The 25,427-nt window shown below is 45.1% G+C and overlaps 1 protein-coding gene across 1 annotated transcript in view; it reads right to left on the bottom strand.

Annotated features, from left to right (window-relative positions):
* Positions 1–24,062, bottom strand: part of LOC139758944 (transmembrane protease serine 9-like) — a 70,946-nt gene extending 46,884 nt beyond the window's left edge. Inside the window, exons 1-7 of the mRNA XM_071680760.1 lie at positions 23,911–24,062; positions 10,425–10,486; positions 9,529–9,585; positions 7,670–7,732; positions 7,088–7,339; positions 3,756–3,794; positions 2,980–3,122 (exon numbers count right to left, since the gene is read on the bottom strand). Of these exons, the coding sequence (XP_071536861.1) occupies positions 2,980–3,122; positions 3,756–3,794; positions 7,088–7,339; positions 7,670–7,732; positions 9,529–9,585; positions 10,425–10,485 (615 nt within the window). The 5' untranslated portion in view covers position 10,486; positions 23,911–24,062. The remainder of the gene's footprint in view (positions 1–2,979; positions 3,123–3,755; positions 3,795–7,087; positions 7,340–7,669; positions 7,733–9,528; positions 9,586–10,424; positions 10,487–23,910) is intronic.
* Positions 24,063–25,427: the final 1,365 nt, after the last annotated feature.

Raw genomic sequence — 25,427 nt, 5'->3', positions numbered from 1 at the left:
GACCAAGTCTCGTTCACTCAAGCTTAACCAAGGACCTGGTCTCGTTCACCCCAGCTTAGCCAAGGACCAAGTCTCGTTCACCCCAGCTTAGCCAAGGACCAAGTCTCGTTCACCCCAGCTTAGCCAAGGACTGAGTTTCGTTCACCCCCTGACGTATCCAATCTATCTCGCACAGTTTCACCTTTCAGTACGGGTATGAAAATTCACATGGTATCTTTTTTTTTTTTTATCATCGTTTATTTCGGGTAGTGTGGTGAAGCAACCTTCACCATCCTCACCAGTGTAGCTGCCTCAAGCCTGCTGGGAGAAGAGAAGACCAAAATATTAGGTGAAATATTACCAAAGCCTTGAAAATGAACTGTCCACATAATGTTACTCTCTCACAATCTCTGGCTATGATCTATACACACTTCTCTAAACCAAGGGCTGCTATATAGCCAATGTTCTATCTACCTCTGTTCCTTTCATAGCTATCTATCATATAGATGCAACGCCTGAGAGTGGATTTCACCTCTTGTGTTCTATAACCGTAGGACAGATGCATCAATCATGCATAATTGTTTGGGGCGAAACAAACCTGCAAATGCGACGTCAGATGTATACTACTGCTACTACCAATAGAAATAATAATGATAATACTAATCTTAATATTTGTTTGCCATTCTCAGCTTTAGCTAGGCAACACCAGGAACAGATGAAACACCTTCATTTGTTTACATCCACTCTCCAAGTGCCACGGATATTGCACAGAAACAGAACCTTCCATTCACACTGAAGCTCCACAGACCTTATTGTGGTTTCCCCTAACCAGTTCATTTTCTCTACTACTTCATTCCACCGAAGCACGTCGCTCCCTGTATTCCACAATTCTACGCTTTGTTCTATCCTATGCACGGCTCGCATCCTCCTGAGCGTACAGGCCTCAGTAACTTCATGACTCGTTCACTCCATCCTTCCATCCCCTTCTTAGCATCCGCCTTCCCCCCCTTGCTTCCTCCACTTATGACACGTTTATACTCCCTGATGGTCCCTCTTCACTCATCCTCTCCTTACGTCCAAACCATCTCAATAGATTCGGTCAGGTCTCTCAGTCATAATGAACTTACTGCCACACTTCTCTTACACTATCATTTCTTTATGTGATCAACTCTCCTCACACCACGCATTGTTCTCAGGCATTTCGTCTCCAACACTTCATTATGGCAATTGTAAAAATAAAGCTTCCATCACCTTTGTGATTTCCCCTTCCATCTTGTTCCCTCCACTTCTGACACGTACACCCTCTCAGTCTTTCTTCACGTATCCTCTCAATATGTCCAAATCATTTCAGCATATCCTGGTCAGTTCTCTCAACCAGACTACGTTTCTCACCACATCTCACTCTTACATTGTCATTCCTTACATGTTCAACACACCTCATGCCATAAATCGTCCTCAAGCATTTCATTCCTAGACACATTCGTCTTCTTCCGTTCTTATGCCCTCAGATCTTTGCTCTAACAGACAATGTCTTTTTCCACACGCTCCTTACTGCACTCAGAACCACATTCCCCTCTTCCATTCTCCTATGGTTCCATCCACAGCCAATTCCACTCTCACGTTCTACAACACTCCACTATCACCAGGTTCTCTCCATTCAAACTCACACTCAAACTATTATCTCACGCCTTCTGCTACACTTTATTAGCTTTCTCCGTGCAAACTCTCTCAAACTAAGCCGCAGCATCTGGGGTTTCTCATTCGAATCTCCCGCAAGATTCTTGTTTTCTGCAAACAGCAACTTTCTTACCTCCCAGAACCCAACCTTGCACCAGCATACCGTATACAGTCCTGCCCCTTTTTCTAAGAGCCGGAATTTTCCACCTAAATCCCTCCGCCCATGAACAGATCAAACAGCCTTGGTGACATCAAACACCCCATGATGCAGAACTCGGCTTCTTATCTGAACACATATCACATCTCCTCAGTGCATTTGGTGACTTCCCTTCCACACCAATTATTCTCAGGTCCTTCCTCTATCATGCACAAGTCTACAGGTGCCTGTAGTCTACATACAAATTCCTTTCTTTGTACAAGCATTTCCCAGAAACACTTTCAAAGCAAACATTAGGGTCACACACTCTCTGCTGCCCCCACCTCTGAAGCCACATCACTTCTCCCCAGGCTGATACTTTGTGTATGCCACAACCCATAAAGTCCCCACTCTGCCATACATGTTACCAGTATGGTGGGCCGACTCCTCCCTAATTCGAACATTCACTTTTGTTCCCCTTTGCCTATGTATGAGGGCGCTATAGATGCTTTTGACAAGTCCATACTTAAACTGACTAACCAATTAGTAACACTTTCACACTAGTTTCAACGTGAGCCTTAGAGGAAATATCCTCACCTGGCTCCTTCCTCTGTTCTTTCCGTTAGAAAGTAGTACAGGAGGGAAGGATTTTCAGCCCCCACCAACTCCCGCCTCCTCTTGGTCGCTTTAAACACAGATACAGACGTCTCTCAAGAGCAGTAGACTAATGGGCATTAGACCAGAGGCACATATCTTACTCCATCCTATGTGATATGATTTGATGTTCCCAATCATCGTCTAACTTAATGTTGCTAACCTTCTCCTACTGTTCCAAATTCTCTAGTACCAAGATGATGAACAGAGTCCTACTGACTGACTGGACACGAACTATAAAGACCCATTTATCATCGTGTTCATCACGACTCACGTAGAGGAGGCAAATCTGGTCCATCAGCAATGTTATATAACGTCCCGACGAAAATGACGTCTTACGGTAAGTCTATTGCGAACCCACGCATAGAGAAATACTGACCACGGACCATCTTATGGTATCCACGGACCATCTTATGGTCTGCACACATACCTGTATAGTGAAAGTATCGTGTGAAAGAGGTGGGTAAAATGCTTCTATTAATAACCCTCTGGTCAGAATTGAGGTCAGACAGGAAACACCTTTCGTAACTCACTTTTCCCTGTGGGATGTTCAGCCTAGCGAACTGGGAGATGTCAGGTTGGTTGCTGGGGCTTGGCGCTGTGAAGTCCTGATTCTGCTGCTGCTGCTGTTGCTGTGCCAGCGCTGGGATCTGCTGGAACACTTGGCTGAGGAGATCTGGAAAAGTGTAGTGTTCAAAAGTAGATGTGTGTGTGTATGTGTGTGTGTGTGAACGTCTAGGAGGAGCAAGAGGGAAGTGGAAGGGAGATATAATTCTCATGATGTCCAATAGAGTGAGCTTGGGTTAAGGGGGCATATGTCACCTAACGTAACTCTAGGTTCACCTAGAGTCACCTGTGACATGACCTTATCTTCATCTACTCACATTAGGTAGAATTAGGCTCACCTGATGTTACTGGAGGTAACCTTATACCCAAATAGAGTCACCTAAGTAACCTTCTGAAGGCTTTACGGTGGAACAGATGTTAGACTCTGATCACCTTGGAGAACACTATCCAGGTCACTGTCACAAGCTGGGGTCACAAAAACAAGCAGCTCTTTCTTAGCACAAAAATTTAAAACAGCTATTCATGGCTAGCTTATGGCTCACAGCCAGGCAGCGAGTGAGTCCACGAACATGAGATGACCTTCACTTAAGTCTCACCTAAAGTAAGCTAAAAAACTTACCTAAATCCATCTGAAGTTACTTACATTCACTTAAACTCCCCTGAGGCAGCTTTAGACAAACTCAGTTCACCTGAGGAAGCCTTACACTCCCCCAGCGTCACCTGACGTACGCCTTAGACTCACCTAGAGAAATTTCCCCGCCAGGGACGCCCACCGCTCCACCTGCAGCCGTGGAAGACAAGACAAAGCAGAAATACATATTAGGTTCCTGTTTATATGTAACTTTCCCCAGTGGCTGGCCAGTGGGTGATTTGAATTCTCTTTGAATTACCGAGACACACTGATAGGATCATATGAGATAGGAGAACCGTATGGTGTGTGTGTGTGTGTGTGTGTGTGTGTGTGTGTGTGTGTGTGTGTGTGTGTGTGTGTGTGTCTGGTATGTTACGACTAAGGTCATCAGACACTTTTGCAGTCTGTGTTACAGTGGTGGTGCGTGAGTCTATATCATGTGACTGCTACAGAGGTCTATATCATAGTGCTGCTGCACGGGTCTATATCTACGAGTCTATATCACCGTGAAGCTACACGTGTCTATGTCACGTTGCTGCTGTATGAGTCTATATCACAGTGAAGCTACATGAGTCTATGTCATAGTGTTGTTGCATGAGTGTATGTCATATTACTGCTACATGAGTCTATATCACAATGCTGCCACACGAGTCTATATCACAATGCTGCTACACGAGTCTATATCACACTGTTATCTCTTGAGTCGTTATCTAACTGCTGGTGCATGAGTCTATAACACAATGCTGCTGCTTGAGTCTGTATCACAGTGCTGCTCCACGAGTCTCTATCACACTTGGTGCACGAGTCTATATCACACTACTTCTACATGCATAAGTCTATATCATATTGCTTCTACATGAGTCTATATCACAATGCTGCTACATGAGCCTATATCATAATGCTGCTAAATGTGTCTATATCACAGTTCTGCTACACGAGTCTATATCACAATGCAGCTACATAGGTCTATATCACATTTCTGCTACACAACTCTACATCACAGAGCTTCTACACGAGTCTATATCAGTGCTTCTAACCGAGTCTATATCACAGTGCTTCTAACCGAGTTTATATTACAGTGCTTCTAACTGAGACTATATCACAGTGCTTCTAACTGAGTCTGTATCACAGTGATTCTAACTGAAACTGTATCACAGTGATTCTGAGACTATATCACAGTGCTTCTAACTGAAACTATATCACAGTGGTTCTACCTGAGTCTATATCACAGTGCTTCTAACTGAAACTATATCACAGTGCTTCTAACTGAGACTATATCACAATGTTTCTACCTGAGACTATATCACAGCTCTGTTACAAGAACTTTTAGTTAAGTTTAGGAAAAAAAAGAAAGTTACCATTTCACCAGAGATTGAATTAAACATCTTTCATCAATATGTGTGATTTCAGTGCATTGCACATGATAGCTAGAGAATGAATATGAACGAATCCGGCCTTTCTTAAGTCTGTTCCTGGCGCTACCTCGTTAACGCGGGAAACGACAAGCAAGTATGGAAATGATTTAAAAAAAAAAAGAAATTGATATGCACTCGTGAGGAAGTCGACATACACCTGGAATTAAGCGCTTCACTCCCTCCTACTGTGAATCGAAGGAGTTTATGGAATTACCGAAGGCCAGCGAGCATAATGTGAACGAATGTGTATGTTGCTCTTGTTAGCAGCAGGTTGCTAGCGAACGTACAGAGACGCTGGGTCATAATGGAGACGTGAATGTCACCAGAAATCGAGTGTTGATGGAGTGAGATTCTGCCACCTCCTGGTGGTGGAGGAGGATGGTGGTAGGAGTGGGTAGGTGGTGGAGGAAATGGGGTGGTGGTTGGTGGTGGTGATGGGGGAAATGGGGTGGTGGTTGGTGGTGGTGGTGGGGAAAGGAGATGGTTAGGTGGTGGTATGGTAAGGTGGTGTAGGTGGAGATGTAGGTGATGGTGGGAGAAGGTGGGGGGCGTGAGTGGTGGTAGAGGAGGAGGTAGAAGGTGGTGAGAGCTTGATAATGGTAGTGGAGGAGAGGATGGCTGTTGGTGGTGGAAGAGAAAGGATGTAAGTGATGGAGGAAGGTGGAGAAGGAGGTTAGTGGTGGTGGGGGAAGAGAAGGTAGGTGGCGTGCGGGAGGGGAAGGTTGGTGGTGGTGGGGAGGGGCAGGGAAGTAGTGGTGGAGAAGGTGGTGGAGGTCGGTGAGTTGCCAGTCATAATGCTAGAATACAAAGTAAGTTCCGCTTTTAGCATTGCTGCAGTGACAGACGCTGTGCCTGCGGCTTGGGGAGTGTGGACGGGGCATTCCTAGCAGCGTGGGCTAGGGGAACGTGTTCCTAGCAGTGTGGTTGGGGCAATGGATTCCTAGCAGTGTGGATGGGGCAATGGATTCCTAGCAGTGTGGATGAGGCTGTGGATCTCTAGCAGTGTGGATGAGGCAGTGGATTTCTAGCAGTGTGGATGAGGCAGTGTGTTCCCAGCAGTGTGGATGAGGTCGTGTTTTCTTAGCACTGTGGGTGTGGTAGTGTGGGCGGGGCCGTGTGGGTGTGGTAGTGTGGGTGGGGCCGTGTGGGTGTGGTAGTGTGGGCGGGGCCGTGCGGGTGTGGTAGTGTGGGTGGGGCCGTGTGGGTGTGGTAGTGTGGGCGGGGCCGTGTGGGTGTGGTAGTGTGGGCGGGGCCGTGTGGGTGTGGTAGTGTGGGCGTGGCCGTTTGGGTGTGGTAGTGTGGGTGGGGCCGTGTGGGTGTGGTAGTGTGGGCGGGGCCGTGTGGGTGTGGTAGTGTGGGCGTGGCCGTTTGGGTGTGGTAGTGTGGGCGGGGCCGTGTGGGTGTGGTAGTGTGGGCGGGGCCGTGTGGGTGTGGTAGTGTGGGCGGGGCCGTTTGGATGTGGTAGTGTGGGCAGAAGAGTGTAGGATCGGGAGTGATCTTAGGGAGTTGAAGACCCTGGTGGTCTGATGCATGAAAATGATGCCTATGATGAGACCACATTAATATATAGTGTCGGACCCTGATACAGAGTCGATCAAAACGTTTAGAACCCCTTAATATCTCTTAAGAGGTTTCAACACCCTGTCAGTCTTTTTTCCCTCCGAGTTCGCAAGAAGACTTCGAAACCCCACCACCTCCGAAGACCCCTAGAGATGCTATGAGAACCCACATGATGGGGTCGACGTTATCACAATAGCCAGTATAAACATAACTGTTATCAGTGGCCATATATATACCTCACAGAAATGGCCACACCAACTCTTTATAACCACACGGTGCCGTAAGATAATTTCTATAAATATCTTCTTATTATGGGCACACTTGGAAGGGTTCAGACTCACGGATGGAGTGAACCTTTTGTCTCGAACTTTGCTTCAGATTATCTTATACATGACAGAGCTTTTTGAGTCAGTGCTTCATGGTGTGTATAGTGAACAGCATCAGAGAGAGGGAACCAGTTGTACTCACCTCCAGAAACATTGCCACCGAAGGAGCCTCCTTGGAAGCCACCGACATTGCCACTTGGAAAGCCTCCTTGGTAGCCGCCGCCAACGTTGCCGCTTCCTGGGTAACCACCACCGACATTGCCACCTTGGTAGCCGCCGCCAAAGTTGCCACCTTGGTAGCCACCGCCGAAGTTACCTCCTCCTGGGATGCCACCACCGACGGTGCTGCCATCTTGATGGTCGCTCACGGGCACGTACTGTCCCGAAATTGGGTCTGGCGATGAGTCAAGACACGTTATGTATTGTCGTGTGAAAATATGTCTTTACGTCACCAGGATACGAACAGCAAATTAGCCTTGACTTACTTCACCTGAGCAATCTACGTACACTACAATGACACAAATATAATATCATTCTTATTTATCTGTAAACATCAACCTTTAAGACTCGCTTCAATTGATTACAGTCAGTGATACAACCCCGCGTCATTAAGGTATATCAAAAAACACTTCCCAAGGTTATGGACCTGCCATTATACCTTGTGTTACCCACAACACACAACACTAGGTAGTGGCACCGTCTCCCTGCTGCCTCCCTTACTAACCTTTCACGAATTTCTGTGGTCCACGGTAGGAGTTGCCTCGGCCAGGATTGCCATGCCCGAGTCCTGTAGGGTGACAGAAGGGGATATAACTTGAGGCGACATTATCATCCCCTGGTGTGTAAGCTCGCATGATTCCGAAGAAATATTCTTAGATTTCTGCTTATTCTTATGCTTAGCTGAGCCAGTGACTTAAGTGCCACACAGAAAAGGACTAAGCACGATGCTTGGCAAAACTTAAGCATATGATTTAAGAAATGCACATTGGGTCAAAATATTTGTCGTCTGCTAATCAAATACTTAAGCGTAGGGCAGCTTTCAGAAAAATGCTCAGCAAAATTCTTAAAGTTAAGTAAAATTCTTTGGGGTTAAGCATACTTAAGCATTCTAAAAAGTTTTCTGCATACGGCCCCAGATGTCTAGACGTGATACAATATACTCAGTTCATTAATGACACATCTCGATCTGGTCTGTGACGTAATGAAAGGAATCAACAAAGCTTTGTGTAGAAACGATATGTTTGACATTTGAACATGGGGAAAGATACATAGGTGAGATAGTGTAAACATAACTGAACTCAAATGAGAATCTGAATACTAATCTTCATTGGCTTTGTAAACAAAATAAACAAGAAAGGCATGTGTTTAAGAAGCTGTCCTCAACTAACTATATATATCCTGCTCGAATATCCATATAGGATACTGACACACACAATACTTAAGTGATCAATAGTCTTGAGTAGCTATGACTTTGAGGCCACTGCTGTATTCAAAGCCCCAGACCTTCCATCACAGGAAGGCATCTGGTATCGATATGATGATGATGAGGACTTCTTCTTGAAAGCCTTCATCAACAACAACTGCTCCTGCCCCTCCCTTGATGATGGCGAGGTGGGACTTCGTGGATGATATGCTATACAAGAAGATAATGATGATCTTTCAAAGATCTCAAGCCTCTCCTAAAGTGAGGAGGAGGGGATCTGATCACGTAATTTAACCTGCTGTGATTTTCAACGTTCCAGCCGTCGATAGTTTAACAGAGTTTGATCCAATTTTTGTTTCTTCTATAGTGCCTAAGAACTATTTATCTAGGAATAGTTTGATATAGCGTTTAAGAGCTATTGATATAGGAAGTTTCCTATAGCTTCTTAGAGCTATTTATTTAGGAATAGTTTCCTGTAGCTTCTTAGAGCTATCTATTTAGGAAGAGTTTCCTATAGCTTCTTAGAGCTATTTATCCAGGAATAGTTTTCCATAGTTTCTAAGAGCTATTCATATATTCTTGTAGCATCTTAAAACTTTTTATCTAGGAATAGTTTCCTATAGCTTCGTAAAGCTATTTATCTAGGAATACTTTCCTATAGCTTCTGAAGGTATTTATCTAGGAATAGTTCCTTATAGCTTCTAACACTTACCTATCTTTGCAAAAATGATCTATAACTTCTACCATATATATATATATATATATATATATATATATATATATATATATATATATATATATATATTAAGTGGTCAGCGTTCCCAACTACCAACAAAAGGTTCCGGGTTCGAATCCTGGCTGTTGGAGATTATTATATGTTCTATGAAAGTTCTTGTTCATAAGCACTATATTCGTATTCATACACTTCCTCATTTGTACAGTAAGGTTCTGTAAAATGCTAACTGCTGGTGATGCAAGCCTAGCAGTTGGTCTCCCCGACTACCACGCAAGAGGTCCTGGGTTCGAATCCTGACTGCTGGAGGGTATTATGTGATTATATATATATATATGTGTGTGTGTGGAGAGAGAGAGAGAGAGAGAGAGAGAGAGAGAGAGAGAGAGAGAGAGAGAGAGAGAGAGAGAGAGAGAGAGAGACTTACCATGACCTTGACCTCTGTGTGGCCTGCCAGCGACGCCATGTCCTCTCCCCGGATGGTCTGTAAGGAACATGACCACAGAGTGAGACATTCTGTACCGACACTGAGATACAATGATACAGGGATGCAAGGTTGACAATGACTGGGAGTAACCTGGGCTTCACTGAGAGACAGTGATTCAAGGATAGAAACGAACTATAGAAGTTGAACTATAGAGGGGGATCTGCAGCAGGGTTTCAAGGTGAAGTGCTATATCAATCCTGACGTTTTGCATGCAAATATCTATACAGACCAGGTGTCATTTTATGATAATACTTTGAAGGAAATGAACAGTTTAGACAGATGTACTGTCTCACGTTAAGCACTAACAGTGTTACAGTTTAAGCACTTATACTACTTCAATTAACACACTTATACTAACTCAGTACAGTGTCTATTTAAGTGCTAACACTGTTACAGTCTAATCACTTATACTACTTCAATTAACACACTTGTACTAACTCGGTACACTATCTATTTTGAAGCATTTATACCGTTTCTGTTTAAACACTTTAACTCTCTTAGTTTAAGCGCTTTCACTGTTTTCAAAAACCCTACCCAACTGTCAAACGCATTCTAAAGCTCAGTTCAAGCATTGACATTACCTTGAAAACCTATTCTGTATTCAAACGTTTATACTCGCTTCAGAAACTAGCCAGCCTTCAGATCCTTAGACTTTCTCAAGTTTAAGTACTTACGCTCTCTTCAAAACCTATCTTGTCTTCAAACACTTACACTGTCGTCCAACACTCATCGTATGTACACCTTGCATCTTTACTCCTATGTGTGTGTGTGTACAGACAGACACACACACTTCAGCCTATTCTAGGTATCAATTTCATCCTCACACTGATACTTACAGCGGCCCCTCTGTCCACTGACGAGGACTGCCCACACTAACAGGAGCGCCACGACCTTCATCCTGCAGGGCCAGGGGGCGTGACCAAAGGGCATGACGAAAATGCATGGTGAGGTGAAAGTGTCCAGTTGGCGTGTTACCAGGAGACGAAGCGCCGGGAAAATGGAAAGAAAATAAAGAAATTTTTGTTAAAAAGATATCCTGTTGGTGGTGATGAAAAAGGAAGAGTGAGTAGAAAGGAAGAAGTAGAAGAATGAGAAGAAGAAGAAGAAGTAGAAGAAGAAAAAAGAAGAAGAAGTAGAAAAAAGAAGAAGAAGAAGTAGAAGAAGAAAAAAGAAGAAGAAGTAAAAGAAGATGATGATGAAAAGATAGAAAGAGAGGAAAGAAAAATATGAATGATTGTAGAAGAAGAAGTAGAAGAAGAAGAAGTAGAAGAAGTAAAAGAAGAATAAGAAGTAGAAGAAGAAAGAAGAAGTAGAGGAAGAAGAAGAAAGAAGAAAAAGAGGAAGAAAAGATAATGATGACGGTGATGAGAGAAAGAAAGAGAGGAAAGAAAAATAAGAATAATTGTAGAAGATGATGATAATGATGATGATAAAGAAAGAATGAGAAGAAAGAAAAATAAGAATAACGGGAGACAATAAACTGGTTGCGAATATAATAATTCTAAACACATATCCTGTCCAAGCAAGATCTTACGTCAGTGTGAGGCCCGATGGACTCAGAGACGTAAACATTTACTACAGGCCAGCACAGCACACCCAAGGACAGTGTCTTCAGACATACACAAAAAACTTCTGGGGAAAAATGCAACATAACGCCAAGTATTATGAAGAAAAAATCGCCATATATCATCATCTCGTATGTTTTTTGAAGCCATCTGAAACATGGATGATCTCAGATATTGTGCAGTTTAAGCCGTCTGAAACATTCGTGTTTCAGATGTCATGTAGTTCAGTTCATGGTTCGTACAATTTTGAAACCATATGAAACATGGATTAGCCACCATAGACATAGTATCAACAATGGGGGCTAACACTATTGTGTTTTATTCCAAAATTAAAACCTCTTTTGAGCACCATTTTAACTGCATAAACTCCTCCACCATCATAAATACAAACTATGATATAGAAAGAAACATTGTTGGCCCTTGGTCGCTCACAAGTTCCATATTTCTGAGAGAAAAAGTTAAAACATGAAATATATGTTAAGGGCATTTTAGGCCGGGTCTATCTGTCCTATGAGGACCCTACCTCACGTGATTTTAGGCCGGGTCTATCTGTCCTGTGAGGACCTTCCCTCACGTGATTTTAAGGTGACTGGTGAGGTAAACAAGCCACGGCTTGTGTGTTTGGTGAGGCCCAGTTTTCTTAATCCGTCCAGACATCTGTAAATACGAGTTATGTCCTTGAGTTTTACGCTAGGGAGTCTGGTCAAATAGACATCAGGTACAGCTGTGGTAAGGCAGTATGTGAGCTGTGGGCATCCAGAGTAGGATGGTTTGATCACAGAGTCCTGCAGGGGATGGGGTGTAGGGAAGGAATATAACCTCCCTTCCTCTCCTCCTCCCTCCCTACCCCACCAACCCCTCCCTCTGCCTCCCTCGCCCAACCTGCTGGTTGCATAATGTGACGTCAAGATGGGCGGAGATTTCGCCCAGCTACGTCATACATCCTGACTGTCGCAATGCGTGCATCCCTCACGAATAGTTTACTTTTGATAATCGTAACTATTTTGATAATCTTTCTACAGTTCCAATGCCCAGTCCACTGACTGTGAGCCTGTAGGGGAGGTAGGCCGCCCACACTCTGACTACAAGGACTTTGCAAATAGACTCTCAGTCATGTCTATACTGCAGGAGGACAGCGTACCACTGGACCTCCAAGAACTTGCCAGTGAAGCCGTGTCCTCAACAAAAAAACAACTGATTCACCTTCCAGGCCCCACCAATCCCTGTAGATTGCACACCCGCCTCTCGTTCCCTGGCATTTACTTCTCCCACCACGGTATCCATGAAGAGATTAAACAGTCATGGTGACATCACGCACCTTCGCCGCAGCTTCACCTAAGACCACTCACCTTCCTGTTTTCCTACTCGCACATATGCCTTACATTCTTGAAGAAAACTCGTCATTGTTTCTAGTAACTTTTCTCCCACACCATATGTTCATAACATCTTCCACTGAGAATCTATATTAACCCTATAATACGCTTTCTCCAGATCCATTAATGCCACACTCAGATACTTCTCTGTCTCTGATTATTCTTCTAACACCATCTTCAAAGCAAACACCTAATCCGCACATCTTCTAACACTCCTAAAACCACACTGCTCTACCTCAACATGATGCTCTGTGCATGCCATTCACTTCTTAGTCACTAGTCCTCTACACAGCTTACCAGGGATACTATTAAAACTTATATATCTAAAATACATTCATTCACATATGTCTCCCTTACCTTTATGTAATGTTACTATAAATGCACTCTGCCAGTCATCATGCACCTCACCTTGAGCCACTCATATAATGAATATCCTAACTAACCAGTCAACAACATAATCATTCCCTTTCTTGATATTTCAACTGCTATCCCAAACAATGTACCCGCTTTGCCACACTTCACATTACGCAAGGCATTCACCATCTCATTTTTTCACCAGCCACACGCCATAACTTGCTCGCTTTCAATATATCCACGTCCAAAACGCCCCATATTTGTCACTCTATCATCTAACACATTCAGCAGTCCTTCAAAATACTCCGTCTCTTCTCATCTTCGTCTGTTACCACTTTTCCATCTGCTCCGCTTCACCGATTCTCCTATTAGTTCTCTTGTTCTCTTCACATTGTTCACTTCCTCCCTAAAGTCAGCGTACTCTTTCCGAAATTTACTGATATTCTCTTACTCTATCTCTCATTCATCCTCTACTTCAGGCCTTGTACTCGTCTCTATGATCTCCTTCCACACCCTCTTGTACATTTCCCAATCACTCACACTTCTTCCCACAAACACTCTTTTCTTTTTCACAGACAGTTTCATTTCCTTAACCACATCACCTCCTACCCTCTCTCACGTGCCCACCTCCACCCACCTTCCTCATGCCACACACTTCTCTTGCACTTGTAAACACTGCATCCCTAAATGCTTCCCATCCCTCACCTACTCTCTTGTTTTACTCTTAACTTCTACCATTCTTGACTCACTTTCTACTGTAATCTCTTCACGGAATCGTCTTTTCCAAGCTCACCTACAAGCTATTTCCTCTTCTTCGAAAGCCCTTACAAATTTCATCCCCCAATCACCAAGTAGTGATTAGATAATACAGCAACAGGACCTTTCAGCACATTTCACTTTCAACACTCTCTTTTACACGCCTAATCTATCGATATATAATCCAATAATGCCAGCTAGCATTTCAAACCAGACATTCTCAATCAGGAGTCCTTTTACAAACACGATTCCAACCTGTTCATCAATTTTATTCACAACACTGGTTATCCCACGCCTCTTTATTACAACCTCAACGGCTACAAGAACCACTTGCTCTTTCAAATCACCCATCATTAAGACTTGATTCCACAACACACTCGCCTCTCATCCTCATTCCTCTCGTGTCTAGGTGTATAAGTACAAGCATTCACCCACCTCTCGTAATTCTAACCCACATTAGACTGGGGCTCAATACCTTATACTCTTTCACACATTCAATCAACGCCTCCTTCAGCAGAAGTGCTACTCTTCAAGACTGACTGGAAGACTGCCAACCCTTGGACTTATAGTCATTATTTCTCAGTACATGATTCTTCTGTGAAAATATTTGTATTTAAGTTCATGTTCTTAAGAGCACTGCGTATATGTGATCCCATATGAGTCCAGACGATGAATGACGCAACCATGGAAGATGTACTTTTAGGCATTTATGTTGTCCCAAGTGGTTTGTGAATAAGGCTGATTGGATAGCCAGGGAAACATATCATATATTCTAGTAGCAACATTATTAATGAGGATGATAGATGTAAGTGTTTGGTGTTGCTCCATTCTCCTAACTTAGCATATGTAAGACAGGTACTTAAAAAACAGTGCTTTTAATGCTGCCTTCCAGTATACCAACACTATCAATAAGACCTTAATCAAAAATAAGTCGAATCATCAGAAAATTTGGAGTGCTTACGACGTCAAATGTTATGGATGTAAAGAATGTATACATTGGCCAGACAGGTAAAACAAAACTGTACGTGAGAGATGTTATTGGCACCGTCATTCAGTACGCAGGGATGACCATAATAGTGCTATTGCTAAACATTGGCATGAAAACGATCACTGTGTAGACCTTAAGAACCCAGCCCCATTGTATCCCCTCATCAGATTATGCCACTCGTAATGTCTTTGAATCTGTCTTAATTGTGCTAATATCAATAACATTAACCCATCCCCAGGTAAGTATAGAGCACATCCTATTATCAACCAAATCAATACGAAGGAATTATAAACATGATACAGAATAAGAAGTTGAACACGCATCTCGCTGCGCAGTCCAACAACCACCCCACTCCACCCTTCCACTTTACCCAAAAGCCATCCCCGCCTCCACTTTCAATTTAACAGTCAGGACAGCGTCTACTCTGGCATGGAGGGTAGGGGCGTGTACACAAGCCTATGTGATTGTGGTGGGATTTGAAACTTTGTGAATTGTTTACACCCGACGAAGCGGACATCCACCGTGGAGAATGTTGTGTATCGTAAAGATTCAGTAGAGAGGAGTAAAGCAGTTGATGACGCGGGTGTTGGGGTAGGGTTGGGTATTAGGTGTGGGTGTTAGAGGGGTGTGTGAGGTAAGGGTGTTGGGTGAGTCTGTATGAGGTGTAGGTGCTGGGTGAGTGCGTGTGTGAGGTGTGGGTACTTGGGGAGTGTTATGTGTGTTTGTTGGGGAGTGCGTGTTAGGTGTGGGTGAGTCTGTATAAGGTGTAAGTGTTGGGGGAGGGTGTGTTAGGTGTGGGTGTTGGGGGAGTGTGTATGAGGTATGGGTGTTGGGGGAGTGTGTGTGAGGTGTGGGTGTTGGGGGAGTATGTGTGAGGCGTAGGTGCTGGGTGAGTGCGTGTTAGGTGTTGGGGGAGTGTGTGTGTGAGGTATGGGTGTTGGGGGAGTGTGTGTGAGGTGTGGGTGTTGGGGGAGTGTGTGCGTGTGTGAGGTGTGTGGGTGTTTAACTGCTCGTCAACCTTGAGGCCACGCCAGACGCCCACAACCCCACGTTGTGGTCAGGTATTCCCAGAGACCCAGACACGTCTTTAAAACCCTCCCGCCAGTCAGCCAGTACGTGCATGATGACCCATCAAGATGTCCACAATCTCTTTTCCTTGTAACGTCTTCCTCACATGAGGGGGGGAGGGGGATGTTATTCCATGTGTGGCGAGGTGGCGATGGGAATGAATAAAGGCAGACAGTGTGAATTGTGTGCATGTGTATATATGTAGGTGTCGGTGTGTGTATATATATATGTGTACATTGAGATATATGGGTATGTATATTTGCGTGTGTGGAAGTGTATGTATATACATGTGTGTGGGGGTGGGTTGGGCCATTTCTTTCGTCTGTTTCCTTGCGCTACCTCGCAAACGCGGGAGACAGCGACAAAGCAAAATAGATAAATATATATATATATATATATATATATATATATATATATAATCAAACGTATTTGAATTATGACACGATATATATAGGAAGCTAGAGGGAGGCAGCCATTGTGGCAAGACTCCATGTATATGAACCAACCTTGTAGAGGCGATGTATTGTTATGCTGGACAGAAGAAAAAAAATTAGATTTTCCAAGTCATCCTCCGAGAAAAAAAGGTGGCGTGGGGGGTAGGTTAAGGGCCGTTGGGGGTGGGTGGGGGGTAAGGTTAGGGGGGGTTAATCATAGCCTTCGGGGTAGATCGGCTGTACTTCCCAAGGGCACCGTCACAGGTGAAGAAGTTGTCGGTATACAGGAGGGCGAGGGGAAAAAAACAAAAACCCCACAAACCCTACTGTCAAGTTTTTGTTCGGTCAAGTCATCCTGTGGTGAGAATCTGGTTTGGAGTGGTTGTGTTCTTTGCTGTGGAAGCACGAGTCGTGGGGAGAGAGGCGGGAGGATAGCTGTGAGACTTGTATAACCTAATGCATGAGAGTTGAATTTGTGTTTTTTTTCCGTATAATCCACTTATTTTCCTTTTCTACGTGGAGGTCAAGATACAGTGATGCTTACGACACATTGGTTCATCTACAAAGGATCTTCTTGCGCACAGACATTGTGTAGATAGACCTGGAAAGGCCTGCCATAACGCATATAAACAAAAGGGAATCCAAATTGCTGTCAAGATGATATAAACTAGTCAGCTTAACACAGCACACAGTCAGAATACTTACGATTGGTCATAAATTACACACTGTACACACAGGACAAAAACGACCTTCACACCAGTGAACGATGGTCTTCAGAATGATCACCAGTTGACTGTAAGAGGTTGGTATGCTCTCACATGTTTTCATCCTTATGTCATATTATATCACTTTGAAAGTGTAAAGGTCGTTTTTTGGTGCTGTGTATACCTATCATCTCTGTGAATTGTTCCAATCGCAAACATGACCGTGTTCTTCTGTTCTCCATCTTCCTCATATTCTTCAAAAATTCCTCTGTCTCTCATATTCTTTCAGTGCAATTCTTCCCAAATCTATCAACCAAATTCCACGCAGAGACTCGGTGTATAGATGTATTTCCTGGTTAGATTCTATAATTTCTATGCCCCTCTAGCCTTTCAGAAGCTGCTGGGGGTTCTACAGACCCCTCTACATATATATATATATATTTCGTCGCTCCAAGGCTTCACCCTTACGACATAGACAGAAAAATTGGTCTTCTGTACCACCTGGAGCTCTCTTTACGAAACATACAGAACTCGATATGTTCTGTGCCTTTCCGAGCTCTCCTAGCGAACAGATGGAACCAGAGGGGTTCAGTGTCACTCCGGGTTCTCTTTGCCGCACAAATGGAACTAGGGCCGTTCTCTATGTCACTCTGGGCTCTTCTGGTGATGCAGATGGGACAAGAGGCGCTCTGTGTCACTCCGAGCTCTCCCAGCGAAACAGAAGGAAGTAGAATGGTTCTCTGTGTCACTCCGAGCTCTCCTAGAGAAACAGAAGGAACTAGAGTGGTTTTCTATGTCATTCCGAGCTCTCTTAGAGAAACAGAAGGAACTAGAGTGATTTTCTGTGTCACTCCGAGCTCTCCTAGAGAAACAGATGGATCTAGAGGTGCTCTGCGCCGTTCAGAGCTCCTCTTGCGACATAGATGGGACTAGAAACGATCTGTGGCATTCTTCGTGGGCCTCTCTTGCGAAAGAGGCAGCCCCACAGGTGTTCTCTGCCGCCCCAGGGTTCTCCTTGCTACACAGGCATATCTTTCCCGTCCTATAAGGGGTTTGCTTAACATTCAGCACCGTGTCTTCACACCTCTCTAATTTCTAATGTGTCTGTGTGGCTCTACTTCTTCTCTTGTTATATATATATATATATATATATATATATATATATATATATATATATATATATATATATATATATATATATATTATTGTACTTTGCCGCTGTCTCTCGCGTTAGCGAGGTAACGCAAGGAAACAGACGAAAGAATGGTCCAACCCACCCACATACAAATGTATATACATACACGTCCACACACCCACATAAACATACCTATGTATTTCAACGTATACATATGTGTACATACAAAGACATATCCATATATACACATGTACATAATTCACACTTGCTGCCCTTATTCATTTTCGTCGCCACCCCACCACACAGGAACGGATAAACCCATCCTCTCGCAAGCACGCGAAGTAGCGCTAGAAAAAAAAAAACTCAGTCTCTAGTTGTCATGTATAATGCACCGAAACCACAGCTCCCTTTTCACATCCAGGCCCCACAGAACTTTCCATGGTTAACCCCAGACGCTTCACATGCCCTGGTTCAATCCATTGACAGCACGTCGACCCCGGTATACCACATCGTTCCAATTCACTCTATTCCTTGCACGCCTTTCACCCTCCTGCATGTTCAGGCCCGGATTACTAAAAATCTTTTTCAACCCATCTTTCCACCTCCAATTTGGTCTCCCACTTCTCCTCGTTCCCTCCACCTGACATATATCCTCTTGGTCAATCTTTTCTCACTCATTGTCTCCATGTGACCAAACAATTTCAAAACACCCTCTTCTGCTCTCTCAACCACACTCTTTTTATTTCCACACATCTCTCTTATCCTTACATTACTTACTCGATCAAACCACCTCACACCACATATTATCCTCAAACATCTCATTTCCAGCACATCCACCCTCCTGCGCACAACTCTATCCATAGCCCACGCCTCGCAACCATACAACATTGTTGGAACCACTATTCCTTCAAACATACCCATTTTTGCTTTCCGAGATAATGTTCTCGACTTCCAAACATTCTTCAAGGCTCCCAGAATTTTCGCCCCCTCCCCCACCCTATGATTCACTTCCGCTTCCATGGTTCCATGGTGACAGTCATGTTAACCTGTCACATTCAAATCATCCTATCACCCTCATGTCTTGTGACAGTCATGTTAACCTGCCACATTCAAATCATCCTATCACTCTCATGTCTTACGACAGTCATGTTAACCTGTCACTTTGATGTTATCCAATCACATTCATAGGTTCCTATCCAGTTCATGTCATCCTGACACACTCATGTTCACCTACCGTCCTCATTTCATCCTATCACACTCATCTCAACCTATCACACTCATGTCGTCTCATCACACTCATGTCATCTCATCACACTCATGTCATCTCATCACACTCCAGACCTTCGAAGTAAATCTATCGTCACAGTGATACAGATCGCTGATATCAACAAAATATGAGACGAAGGATTCGATCCTTGGCGTCAGTTACCCAAACTGGTTTTAAAACACAGGCCAAGCGTCTCATATGATGGCTATTTCCTTGTATCGTCCTTGCGCGTGTCCGTTCGTCTGTCAGTCGGTACGCGCAGGTCCCTGGGGAATATGGTAGCAGCCAGGGCAGGTTGGCCACTTGGAAACTGGACGATGTATCAAAACAGGTACGCTAACGATCAGGTTAGGTGATCCAACGGTTTAGAGTCTGATGATCACCTGTGCTGCTTTTGAAGGAGGCAAGAGCTGCTATACACACTTTTGTAGGAGGCAAGAGCTGCTATACACACTTTTGTAGGAGGTAAGAGCTGCTACACACAATTTTGTAGGAGGCAAAAGCTGCTATACACACTTTTGTAAGAGACAAGAGCTGCTACACACACTTTTAAAAGCAGCAAAAGTTGCTCCACACTTGTTTTTTTTTTCCCCAGGAAGCTAGAATCGCTACACACCCTGGGGCGGGGCTGGAGTGGGTGCTTCGCGTCCTTCGGCTTAGCTAAGGTCACTAGATCGTCGGGAGGGTCTGTGTGGTGGCTAGGGTAAGGATACACACACACACACACACACACACACACACACACACACACACACACACACACGTAGAAACACATAGACACACACACACACACCGCCAGAGGGAAAACAACACTGATTACGTCATCATCGCGTCTATTACGAAAACGAAACGCCACTTATGTCTTATATCCCTTACGTATTGCACAAGATAACGTATTCAGAACATCACATACGTAACGAGAAGTATATATATATATATATATATATATATATATATATATATATATATATATATATATATGAACTTGATCAGTAATGACAACACCAGGTGGAGCCCGACTTACCTCTGCCTACACTAGAGGGAGACTTCAGAGCTACTCAGGCCAGACCCGTCTTTATATACTCCTGGCCAAGCCTGCCAGGGACGGAGGGAGGCAGGCAGCGCCTCCTATCCGGCATTTTTTGTGTGTGTGTTCCTCCTGTACGCTCGTCTACTGCCAGTGACGTCTGACGGGGAAGTACCATTTGCCAGACCTAACGACGGAGCTCAGTCAATTCATCTGCTTCTTGACACACACACATACATATACATACACATACACATACACACACACACACACACACGAGCGTACAGTACAAATAGGTAATTGCAAATAGGTAGTTACGAATTTTTCATACACACAGAGACATGACAACGTTATGAATCTATTTGGAGATATTGTTCATTGCAGGTATCTTAGTACATGTTATTCACGATAGGTATTTAGGTACATGTTATTCAGTACGGTTATCTAGATACATGTTATTCATTACGGTTATCTAGGTACATGTTATTCATTACAGGTATTTTGGTAAATGATATATATTCCAAAACCAAAAATAAACAAGGACCTTCATCATGAACGACCAGCTGTACCAAAATAAAACCAGCCACATCACAAACATCCAGAGTAACCTATATGTTCCAATGTCAACAAGGAGACTGTAAACTGCTCACCAAACATGACCTACGTACGTGGGATACACAACTGGTACACTACCCAGAAGACTAACTCTACACCTACACCTACAAGAAGGCTCCATCAACCTACATGTCACCAGGAAGCACCTACACTGCCCTCACACGAGAGACGATTGGTAGATCTACAAGGATACTACGCCGGGAACAACACACGAGACGTATACACGTCGCTGATGCACTACCAAAAATCAACCACCACTACACAGACCAAGACAGGATACTACAGCTACACGCCCCAGCATCACGTTACAACCAATGACCGTGGAGGACTACATGCACGTCCGCCTACAGATACACGCAGCCTCACCCCAGGTACTCGCAGTTATTTCCAGCTGCTCGACTGACCTCCACACCTCTTTCCTGAAGATGATTTGATGGATTCAAATTGGAACGTTGAGACAACCCTTTGAGGTATCTTACACTACCTCTCCAGCCATACGAAAATGATGGTAGACGAATCAGAAAATTAGAAAGAATCTGATATAACTAATCATCTCGGCACATTATATATTGAATTGGATCGATGTGGTATACCGGGGTCGACGTGCTGTCAATGGATTGAATCAGGGCATGTGAAGCGTCTGGGGTAAACCATGGAAAGTTGTGTGGGGCCTGGATGTGGAAAGGGAGCTGTGGTTTCGGGCATTATTGCATGACAGCTAGAGACTGAGTGTGAACGAATGGGGCCTTTGTTGTCTTTTCCTAGCGCTACCTCGCACACATGAGGGGGGAGGGGGATGTTATTCCATGTGTGGCGAGGTGGCGATGGGAATGAATAAAGGCAGACAGTGTGAATGGTGTGCATGTGTATATATGTATGTGTCTGTGTGTGTATATATTTGTGCACATAGAGATGTATGGGTATGTATATTTGCGTATGTGGACGTGTATGTATACACATGTGTATGGGGGTGGGTTGGGCCATTTCTTTCGTCTGTTCCCTTGCGCTACCTCGCAAACGCGGGAGACAGCGATAAAGCAAAAAAAAAAAAAATATATATATTGGAAAGGATCACGTAATCTGGTAGAATATTTCAATGCACAGTTTGTTGAAGACCAATGCTTATTTAACATTCACTAACTTTCTGTTCGTTTCTCCAATATTCTCACCACACGTTCTGTTTCACCAAAAATGTGTGAACTCAAAGTCCAACATTCATTCCCCCTTTGATACTGAAATACATGTGAGACGTTTCGGGCACACAAACACTGCTGATCTTCAGTCAAATTGATTGAAAATGATGCAGTACAGTAAGTGATGCACTAAATATACATAGAATGAAGCAGGAATGGATCACATCTTGAAGTGTGATGTAAAAGAAAGCGGCGACGCAGTTATTATCTCGATCTGGTGACTGAGTCCCCTCGAAGTTCATACATTTTCGTGTGGTCGTTAAGGGGTCAAACTCATTGGGTCAACGACCCTACAAGGTTACAAATAACGAAGCCATGTACGTGAGAATATTAGCTCCTTCATAAATAGCCAAAGCACAAAACAAGTTGGGGGGTTTACAGTCTTCTCAGCTACGACCTCCCATTCCCTACCTCCACTCCACGCCTCCCAGGTGCAGAGGCCTGAGGCATATACCCCACACCCGAGTTCGTTGACCACACCATTAAGATATCACATACCTCACCGTTCTCATCCACTACATCAGCCATCAACGCAAATCGCCCACATGTACTAACTACCCAACCATACCAGTTATACAACCACACCGGTCGTTCACCCACAGCAATCATCCATTCTAATTAGCCATCTCCATATGCTGACTGCCTGTCCACGTCAGTCGTCCTTCCGTCTTAGCAACCTACTCACACCAGCCATCTACCCACACCAACCGTCTGTACATGCTAACTACCCACCCACACCAGCAGTCTGTACATGCTAACTACCCACCCACATCAATTGCCCAACCGCATCAGACACTCACCCACACCAACCATCTTCCCATACGAACAACCTACCCATACGAGCTACCCACACACCAATTCAAATCAAGCATTCGCTCTTTCCACCCTTGCATACTAGCCACCCCTCCGTGCTAACTATCCCTCTTCACACGTGACTTGCCTTTCATATATTCTCGCCATCTATCCATTTCAGGCAACTAGCATTATCCTCTATCCAAGTATACTAATCATTCAACCATTTAGTCACACAACCTTATCAATCACTTACATTCCCACCAATCCATTCTAGGACAATCTACTTCTATCCCTAGCATCTACCCTACCCATACTAGCCAGCCCTCATATTGTCAACCTATCCATATTAGCGAAAAATATGCTAGCCACTCATAGCGTCCGTCCATCAGCCCAGACATACTGACCATCCAGCAATACTATCCATTCAAACAACGCCATCCAGTCGTCTATACTGACCATCCTACCAACCAGCCAACCAGCTATCCTAAAGCCTATCCTACCTATCCGTTTCGGTCAGCTAGCCACAGATGTCAGCCATCAAACCATATCTAGCAAACACCAAGACACACTACTAGCCATTCACAGTTCCTATGAAGACATCCAGCTCAACTATCCTCTTAGCCATGGCAGCTACCCAGTCCTACCAGACCCTCCGTCGCTGATTTAAGTGGTCCCTACCTGCCACCAGGCCAGGCAAGACGTTGTTAAACACACACACACACACACACACACACACACACACAACCTGCCTGCTCTCTCTGTCGAACCTCCCACAGTAGCCAATTATCCATACGATGATAAAATCCCCCTCTTACCCCCCACAATTGTATTATCTGCACACACCTATACTCCGGCTACACCTCCAACCACCTGCGCCACTCAAGCCATGGAACACCCATCCCATCACACGCCAACCCAAACCAATTATCCTCTCACTCAGTACTCACAGGCCATCCCATACATCTACAAAGACCCTGAAAAGGTGGCGCGAGACCTACGTTGGATCTGTGAATCTCCTTCTGCTAAGACCTAACCTGTAGTAACTTACCTTCAGACGAAGGAGGGATGTCTATCACTGAGGTACACTTAAGCACACACCGGCACGCAAGCCTCAGGATCACTGGGCATCTCCACCAAACGAGCTCTTATATGAAGACACGTGGAACACCTAGCATGGGCCATGCGGAAGAATCTGAGAAGTCTCTCCTGATTGGCTGGCGCTGTGTCCTGGTCTGCGATTGGACGTGGCCACCAGGCCAGTCCTGGCTCATGACGCAAGGAATTCCCCCGCGACGCTAGCAACCTGATCTGCTAGTCTCCCTCACCTGGTTCTCCCTAGCCAGCTACCTGCTGGTCCTCCCCACCCATCCAGCCAGCCACTGGTCCTCCCCACCCACCCAGCCAGCCACTGGTCCTCCCCACCCATCCAGCCACTGCTCCTCTCCACAGAGCCAACCACTGGTCCTCCCCACCCATCCAGCCACTGCTCCTCTCCACAGAGCCAACCACTGGTCCTCCCCACCCATCCAGCCACTGCTCCTCTCCACAGAGCCAACCACTGGTCCTCCCCACCCATCCAGCCACTGCTCCTCTCCACAGAGCCAACCACTGGTCCTCCCCACCCATCCAGCCACTGCTCCTCTCCACAGAGCCAACCACTGGTCCTCTCCACCCAGCCAGCCACTGCTCCTCTCCACAGAGCCAACCACTGGTCCTCCCCACCCAGCCAGCCACTGCTCCTCTCCACAGAGCCAACCACTGGTCCTCCCCACCCATCCAGCCACTGCTCCTCTCCACAGAGCCAACCACTGGTCCTCTCCACCCAGCCAGCCACTGCTCCTCTCCACAGAGCCAACCACTGGTCCTCCCCACCCAGCCAGCCAGCCACTGGTCCTCCCCACCCATCCAGCCAGCCACTGGTCCTCCCCACCCAGCTAGCCAGTCACTGGTCCTCCCCTGTCGGCTGCCCACTGGCCCATTCTAGCCAGACACACACTGGTCCTCCCCAGCAAACTGCCCACTGCTTCTCTCCAACCAGTCATCCACTGGTCCACCCCAGCCATCTGCCCATTGTTTCTCCCCTTGTCACTCACCCACTGTACCTCCCCAGCCACTCATCCACTGGTCCTCACTATCATGCCACCCACACCACCCATTGATCCTCACTAACCAGCCACCCACACCACCCAATGCCCCACACAAACCAGCCACCCACACCACCCACTGATCATCACCAACCAACCACCCACACCACCCACTGATCATCACCACCCAACCACCCACACCACCCACTGATCATCACCACCCACACACCCCTCACCACTCACTGGTCTTCACACCCCCCAACTGGTCCTCACTAGCCAGCCATTCAAACATCCTCACTATCAATGATCTTAATTATCTTGATTCAAGAGACCATTAATCACACTTACTTGTATGAGAGCTGGACCTGGTGTAGTGAAGGCTTAATGAAGGGGGTAGACGTCTCGCCACGAAATGTTTGCCCTTCTGTATCAAACGCTATTCATATGTATATGAAAATGGAATTGCAATTCGGTAGTTCAG

The sequence above is a fragment of the Panulirus ornatus genome, chromosome 32, assembly GCF_036320965.1.
Source record: "Panulirus ornatus isolate Po-2019 chromosome 32, ASM3632096v1, whole genome shotgun sequence".
In the NCBI taxonomy this organism is placed as follows: Eukaryota; Metazoa; Arthropoda; class Malacostraca; order Decapoda; family Palinuridae; genus Panulirus; species Panulirus ornatus.
This window is presented reverse-complemented; position numbering and strand designations above follow the sequence as displayed.